This window comes from Hordeum vulgare, chromosome 1H (genome assembly GCF_904849725.1).
Source record: "Hordeum vulgare subsp. vulgare chromosome 1H, MorexV3_pseudomolecules_assembly, whole genome shotgun sequence".
Classification (NCBI taxonomy): domain Eukaryota; kingdom Viridiplantae; phylum Streptophyta; class Magnoliopsida; order Poales; family Poaceae; genus Hordeum; species Hordeum vulgare.
This window is the reverse complement of record NC_058518.1, coordinates 246,059,874-246,068,193: the sequence shown is the minus strand read 5'-3', so window position 1 is coordinate 246,068,193 and position 8,320 is coordinate 246,059,874. Positions and strand designations below refer to the sequence as shown.

General features: G+C 47.7%; 1 protein-coding gene across 1 annotated transcript; it reads left to right on the top strand.

Annotated features, from left to right (window-relative positions):
* Positions 1 to 7,246: 7,246 nt before the first annotated feature.
* Positions 7,247 to 7,965, top strand: LOC123409174 (ethylene-responsive transcription factor ERF095-like). The gene has a single exon (XM_045102143.1). The coding sequence runs from the start codon at positions 7,318 to 7,320 to the stop codon at positions 7,687 to 7,689; it is 372 nt and encodes a 123-aa protein (XP_044958078.1). The 5' UTR covers positions 7,247 to 7,317; the 3' UTR covers positions 7,690 to 7,965.
* The last annotated feature ends 355 nt before the right edge of the window (positions 7,966 to 8,320 follow it).

The window sequence follows — 8,320 nt, the reverse complement described above, 5'->3', positions numbered from 1 at the left end:
TCTCCATAAACCTGTATGAACCCAAACGCTTTAATCACCTCATTAAAGCAAATGTTCCAACTCCGAGATGCTTGCACCAGCCCATAGATGGAGCGTTGGGCTTGCACACTTTGTTAGCACCCTTAGGGTCGACAAAACCTTCTGGTTGCATCATATACAACTCTTCCTTAAGGTTCCCGTTAAGGAACGCTGTTTTGACGTCCATTTGCCAAATTTCATAATCATAAAAGGCAGCAATTGCTAACATGATTCGGACTGATTTCAGCTTCGCTACGAGAGAGAAAGTCTCTTCGTAGTCAACTCCTTGAATTTGTCGAAAACCCTTTGCGACAAGTCGAGCTTTGTAAACGCTTACATTACCGTTTGCATCAGTCTTCTTCTTGAAGATCCATTTATTTTCTATGGCTCGCCGGTCATAGGGCAAGTCCACCAAAGTCCATACTTTGTTCTCATACATGGATCCTATCTCGGATTTCATAGCCTCAAGCCATTTGTTGGAATGCGGGCCCGCCATTGCTTCTTCATAGTTCGAAGGTTCACCGTTGTCTAACAACATGATTTCCATCACAGGGTTGCCGTACCACTCTGGTGCGGAGCGTGCCCTTGTGGACCTTCGCGGTTCAGTAGTAACTTGATCCGAAGCTTCATGATCATCATCATTAACTTCCACTTCAGTCGGTGTAGGCGCCACAGCAACAACTTCCCGCGCTGCGCTACTATCCTGTTCGAGAGGGGGTGTAATTACCTCATCAAGTTCTACCTTCCTCCCAGTTACTTCTTTTGAGAGAAACTCTTTCTCTAGAAAGGATCCGTTCTTGGCAACAAAGGTTTTACCTTCGGATCTAAGATAAAAGGTATACCCAATAGTTTCCTTAGGGTATCCTATGAATACGCATTTCTCCGCTTTGGGTTCGAGCTTTTCTGATTGAAGTTTCTTCACATAAGCATCGCAGCCCCAAACTTTAAGAAACGACAACTTAGGTTTCTTGCCAAACCATAGTTCATACGGTGTCGTCTCAACGGATTTAGACGGTGCCCTATTTAAAGTGAATGCTGCAGTTTCTAATGTGTATCCCCAAAATGATAGCGATAAGTCGGTAAGAGACATCATAGATCGCACCATATCTAATAAAGTGTAATTACAACGTTCAGACACTCCGTTGCGTTCCGGTGTGCCAGGTGGCGTCAGTTGTGAAACGATTCCACACTTCCTTAGGTGTGTGCCAAAGTCATGACTCAAATATTCTCCTCCACGATCAGATCGTAGACACTTAATTTTTCTGTCACGTTGATTCTCGACCTCACTCTGAAATTCCTTGAACTTTTCAAATGTCTCAGACTTGTGCTTCATCAAGTATATATACCCATACCTACTCAAATCATCGGTGAGAGTGAGAACATAACGATAGCCACCGCGAGCTTCAACGTTCGTTGGACCACACACATCAGTATGTATTATTTCCAATAAGTCAGTTGCTCTCTCCATTATACCTGAGAATGGAGTCTTAGTCATCTTGCCCATGAGGCACGGCTCGCATGTGTCAAATGATTCAAAGTAAAGAGACTCTAATAGTCCATCAGTATGGAGCTTCTTCATGCGCTTAACGCCGATATGACCAAGGCGGCAATGCCACAAGAATGTGGGACTATCATTATCAACTTTACATCTTTTGGTACTCACACTATGAATATGTGTAACATCACGATCGAGATTCATCAAGAATAAACCATTCACCAGCGGAGCATGACCATAAAACATATCACTCATATACATAGAACAACCATTATTCTCTGACTTAAATGAGTAGCCGTCTCGCATTAAGCAAGACCATGATACAATGTTCATTCTTAAAGTTGGTACTAAATAACAATTATTAAGGTTTAAGACTAATCCCGATGGTAGATGTAGAGGTAACGTGCCGACGACGATCACATCGACCTTTGAACCATTCCCGACGCGCATCGTCACCTCGTCCTTGGCCAGTCTCCGCTTATTCCGCAGTTCCTGCATTGAGTTGCAAATGTGAGCAACAGCACCGGTATCAAATACCCAGGAGCTACTACGAGCGCTGGTAAGGTACACATCAATAACATGTATATCACATATACCTTTAACATTGTCGGCCTTCTTGTCCGCTAAGTATTTGGGGCAGTTCCGCTTCTAGTGACCCTTTCCCTTGCAATAGAAGCACTCAGTCTCAGGCCTGGGTCCATTCTTTTTCTTCTTCCCGGCATCTGGCTTACCGGGCGCGGCAACAACTTTGCCGTCTTTCTTGAAGTTCTTCTTACCCTTGCCCTTCTTGAAACTAGTGGTCTTGTTGACCATCAACACTTGATGCTCTTTCTTGATTTCTACTTCTGCAGACTTGAGCATCGAGTACAACTCGGGAATGGTCTTATCCATCCCTTGCATGTTGTAGTTAAGCACAAAGCCTTTGTAGCTTGGTGGGAGAGACTGGAGGATTCTGTCAATTATAGCATCATCCGGAAGTTCGACTCCAAGTGAAGTCAGACGACCGTGTAACCCAGACATTTTGAGTATGTGCTCACTGACAGAACTGTTCTCCTCCATCTTACAGCTAAAGAACTTGTCGGAGACATCATATCTCTCGACACGGGCATGAGCTTGAAAAACTAGCTTCAGCTCCTGGAACATCTCATATGCCCCGTGTTGCTCAAAACGCCTTTGGAGCCCCGTTTCTAAACTGTATAACATGCCACACCTAACCACAGAGTAGTCATCACTCCGCGTTTGCCAGACGTTCAGAATGTCCTGGGCTGCTGCGGGAGCGGGTGGGTCACCTAGCGGCGCATCAAGGACATAAGCCTTTTTAGCTGCTTCAAGGATGAGCTTCAAGTTGTGAACCCAATCCGCATAGTTGCCACCATCATCTTTCAGCTTGTTTTTCTCTAGGAATGCGTTGAAATTGAGGTTGACGTTGGCCATCTACAATATTTATAAAGACCACTTTTAGACTAAGTTCATGACAATTAAGTTCATTTAATCAAATTAAGTATGAACTCCCACTTAAATCGACATCCCTCTAGTCATCTAAGTGATACATGATCCATGTTGACTAACCCGTGTCCGATCATCACGTGAGACGGACTAGTCACCATGGTGAGCAACTTCATGCTGATCGTATTCAACCATACGACTCATGTTCGACCTTTCGGTCTCTTGTATTCGAGGTCATGTCTGTACATGCTAAGCTCGCCGAGTCAACCTAGGTGTTTCGCGTGTGTAAATCTGGCTTACACCCGTTGTATGCGAACGTTAGAATCTATCACACCCGATCATCACGTGGTGCTTCGAGACAACGATCCTTCGCAACGGTGCACACTTAGGGGAATACGTTCTAGAAATTTTAAGACGGATCATCTTATTATGCTACCGTTGTTCTAAGCAATAAGATGTAAAACATGATAAACATCACAATGCAATCATATAGTGACATGATATGGCCATTATCATCTTTGCACTTTCGATCTCCATCTTCAGGCATCGCATGATCATCATCGTCACCGGCGTGACACCATGATCTCCATCATCGTGTCTCCGTGAAGTCGTCACACCAACTACTACTATCACTACTACGGTAGCTAACCGTTAGCAATGAAGTAAAAGTAGTAAGCACATGGCGTTGCATCTCATACAATAAATTAAGACAACTCCTATGGCTCCTGCCGGTTGTCATACTCATCGACATGCAAGTCGTGAAACCTATTACAATAACATGATCATCTCATACATCATACATGCAACATCACAACTTTGGCCATATCACATCACATGTCAAACCCTGCAAAAACAAGTTAGACGTCCTCTAATTGTTGTTGCAAGTTTTACGTGGCTGATTTGGGTTTCTAGCAAGAACGCCTTCTTACCTACGTGACAGCCACAACGATGATATGCCAAAGCTATTTACCCTTCATAAGGACCCTTTTCATCAAATCCAATCCGATTAGAGTAGGAGAGACAGACACCCGCTAGCCACCTTTATGCACGGTGTGCATGTCTGTCGGTGGAACCAGTCTCACGTAAGCGTACGTGTAAAGTCGGTCCGGGCTGCTTCATCCCACAATACCGCCAGAAAAGAATAAGACTAGTAAGGGCAAGCAAATTGAAAAATCATCGCCCACAACTTTTGTGTTCTACTCGTGCATAGAATCTACGCATAGAAAACCTCGCTCGGATGCCACTGTTGGGTAACGTAGCATAAATTCAAAATTTTCCTACGCATATTCAGATCTTCCTATGGAGAGACCAGCAACGAGAGAGGGGTAAGAGCATCTTCATACCTTTGAAGATTGCTAAGCGGAAGCGTTGCTAGAATGCGGTTGATGGAGTCGTACTCGCAGCGATTCCGATCTAGTGCCGAACTACGGCACCTCCGCGTTCAACACACGTGCAGCCCGGTGACGTCTCCCGCACCTTGATCCAGCAAGGAGGAGGGAGAGGTTGGGGAAGAACTCCAGCAGCACGACGACGTGGTGTCGATGGAGAGACGAGGTCTCCCGGCAGGGCTTCGCCAAGCACTCGCAGAGAGGAGGAGAAAGAAGGGCAGGGCTGCGCCGAGGGAGAGGGAGAAGTCTGTCTCCCAAGGGCCAAAACCCCTCTCTATCTATAGGAGGAGGGGGGGCTGCGCCAACCCTAGGGTTCCCTCCCTAGGTGGTGCGGCAGCCACCAGATGGGAAAGGAGGCGGCGGCTAGGGTGGGAGGGGGTGGCGCACCACCTGGTGGGCCTAAGGCCCACCTGTGCCTAGGGTTTGCCCCCCTTCCCTCTCCCCTACGCATTGGGCTGAGTAGGGAGGCGCACCAGCCCTCCTAGGGGCTGGTTCCCTCCCCCACTTGTCCCACCTTACCTCCCGGGGTCGTTGCCCCCCTTCGATGGACCCCCGGGACCACCTCCGGTGGTCCCGGTGGTCCCGGTACGTTACCGGTGATGCCCGAAACACTTCCGGTGTCCGAAACCATCCGTCCTATATATCAATCTTTACCTCCGAACCATTCTGGAGCACCTCGTGACGTCCGGGATCTCATCCGGGACTCCGAATAACTTTCGATAACCTCATATAACAATTCCCTATAACCCTAGCGTCACCGAACCTTAAGTGTGTAGACCCTACGGGTTCGGGAGACAGGCAGACATGACCGAGACACCTCTCTGGCCAATAACCATCATCGGGATCTGGATACCCATGGTGGCTCCCACTTGCTCCACGATGATCTCATCGGATGAACCACGATGTCAAGGATTCAATCAATCCCGTATACGATTCCCTTTGTCTGTCGGTATAGAACTTGCCCGAGATTCGATCGTCGGTATGCCTATACCTTGTTCAATCTCGTTACCGGTAAGTCTCTTTACTCGTTCCGTAGCACGTCATCGTGTGACTAACTCCTTAGTCACATTCAGCTCATGATGATGTCCTACCGAGTGGGCCCAGAGATACCTCTCCGTCACACGGAGTGACAAATCCCGATCTCGATTCGTACCAACCCAACAGACACTTTCGGAGGTACCCGTAGTGCACCTTTATAGTCACCCAGTTACGTTGTGACGTTTGATACTCCCAAAGCACTCCTACGGTATCCGGGAGTCGCATAATCTCACGGTCGAAGGAAAAGATACTTGACATTAGAAAAGCTTTAGCATACGAACAATACGATCTAGTGCTATGCTTAGGATTGGGTCTTGTCCATCACATCATTCTCCTAATGATGTGATCCCGTTATCAATGACATCTAATGCCCATGATCAGGAAACCATGATCATCTATTGACTAACGAGCTAGCCAACTAGAGGCTTGCTAGGGACACTTTGTGATCTATTTATTCACACATGTATTACTGTTTCTTGTTAATACAATTATAGCATGAACAATAGACGATTATCATGAACAAGGAAATATGATAATAACCATTTTATTATTGCCTCTAGGGCATATTTCCAACAGTGGTGGTCCGGGCGGACTACTGCCCAGCGATGGTGGCGTTGGAGGTGCAACACGGAGGCGGCGCAGAGTTGTGCTGGGTGGACGTGCGGTGGCGGCTCGGGGCAACCACTCCCAGACTTTCGCTCGGGACAACCACTCCCACGCAGCAGGCACGAAAACAAATGGGCCAGGTCTGGCTCATTTGGGCCACATCGATGACGGGTCCGATCTACACAAAAAGTGTCCGGATGATTGGGCCTCAGATGATGCAGCGGCTTCGCCATTCATGCTTCGGCCAGGAGGATAGGAGCCATAGGCTTCATATCTCGTTGCTTGTCGTAGAGGAGGCTAGCTAGTGACCATGCACAGCGTTGGCGTGCTTGCTGTGCGGGGGCTGCATGGCCGAGTGGAAGCACGGGTCGACCTCGGCCTGCTGCGTGGGAGTGGTTGTCCCGAGCGAAAGTCTGGCTGGTGCTGGCCGACCGGCGATGATGGCGTCCATGGGCGTCGTTTATCCTTCTTGGAGGCACCGTCAGGAATTTCACAGCCTTTGCTCCCGAATCAATTTCTTCGAGTGAAAGCCCAGATCCTGCTGTAGGGTGAGATGATGGCGTCGTCTTCAACATTGTTCCACTCTTTAGGGCGTCGTCTTGAAGACTTTGATCCCTCTCGTGCTTCCTACGACTGGACGCACACGGGAGCTTATGTGGCAACGATAATAGCAGTGAGCAATGTTAGAGGCGTGGCCTTGGTCGTGGTAGAAGGCTCTGCTTCTCTGGCGTGTCCCTGGGTGTGCCTCGGCTGTTTGTTCCTGCAAAGTCGAAGCCATGATGGGGTGTCGGTGGTATAGATGACGCGTGACAGGTGGCTTGTTCAGTGATCCTTTGTGAAGCCAACCTTGCCTAGTTTACTTTGTAGTTCATTATCGGAATCGGAGCTACCTGTCTAGTTTGGTTTGTATGGAGTGTTGTGATGCAACTTTTAGGGCTGCCGTTTTTTTTTTCTTTAATTTTCGGATCTTCTGGTCCTAGGGTCTTCACCACCTTGTTGTTTTCCGTTGCTTCGTGCTATTATTCATGAATGCCAACGATGTTGTATCTTTCAAATGATAAAAAGTATGTATCTTTAACAGGTGGAAAGCTTTGAAAAACAACAATCCAATCAGGCCCTAGGCTTGTACGTGCCAACAGAATGAAAATACATGCAGTACATCTACTTGTGTACGTACACTGTACATGCAGGCGCGCCCGATCTTTCTATAAATAGCTGCGCGCTGTGGAAAGCTAGTCACATGCAGATTCAGGGCTTAACCTTGTCGCTGCTTACTACACACATTACCTAGCTCGCTCTCTCTCTCTCCCTTCCCCTCATCGAGCAATGGAGGATGACAAGAAGACCAAATACCGCGGCGTGCGTACGCGGCCTTGGGGCAAGTTCGCCGCCGAGATCCGTGACCCCGAGCGTGGCGGCGTCCGCGTCTGGCTCGGCACGTTTAACACGGCCGAGGAGGCCGCGAGAGCGTACGACCGCGCGGCTGTTGCCCAGAGGGGCGCCACCGCCGTGCTAAACTTCCCCGGCGGGCCCGGTTTGGGGAGCAGGGGCGCCTCCGGCTCGTCTTCGTCCACCCCGGTTGGCTCCGGTGTCGACAGTGGCAGGGGCCACGGGGGCACAGAGAAGATTGAATTGGAGTACCTCGACGACAGCCTCCTGGACGAGCTTCTCGACGACAACAAGTACGGTGGTAAATGAGAGAGAGATTCTCTTGCATGCCGTATACATGCATGCAAAAGAAATGGGCCATATTACATGATCCATAAAATATTACAATTCCACCGTTCACATATTTGCATTTAATTGCAATTTCCATCACCGGATCGATTATTATATATACTAAGAATACTCGCTTTGTTTCGTGCCCCAAACAAAAGACATGCCGCACGTTACGTGTACGTACTTCTGTGATGAATAAACTACTCTTTTCGTTTTATAATATAAAAGTGTTTTTGACGTTACACATATCGTAACAAAACGGGGCAATTGTACGTGTTACAGTTGTATCTATATATGGAGATAAATGTTATAGTTGTATCTATCTGTGGAGATAAATGATTGTTGGGTGGCGGCATGCATCATGATATATGTACACGACCATTGTATCTACCTCGAATGGAATCTGCGGATCATATGGTTGAGCCGCCATTGTAATGTTATCAATGTGGCAATTGCAAACCTCTAACGTTTCTGGTAAATATTATATTACGATTTTCGTACCACCCAGCATGCATGAAACGTGATATTCTCTTTGCTTTCATGGAATATTGACATATATGTTCGGTCGTTGCACGCTAAAGCTGGCCAGTAGAGCCACCGCTTTAGTGCT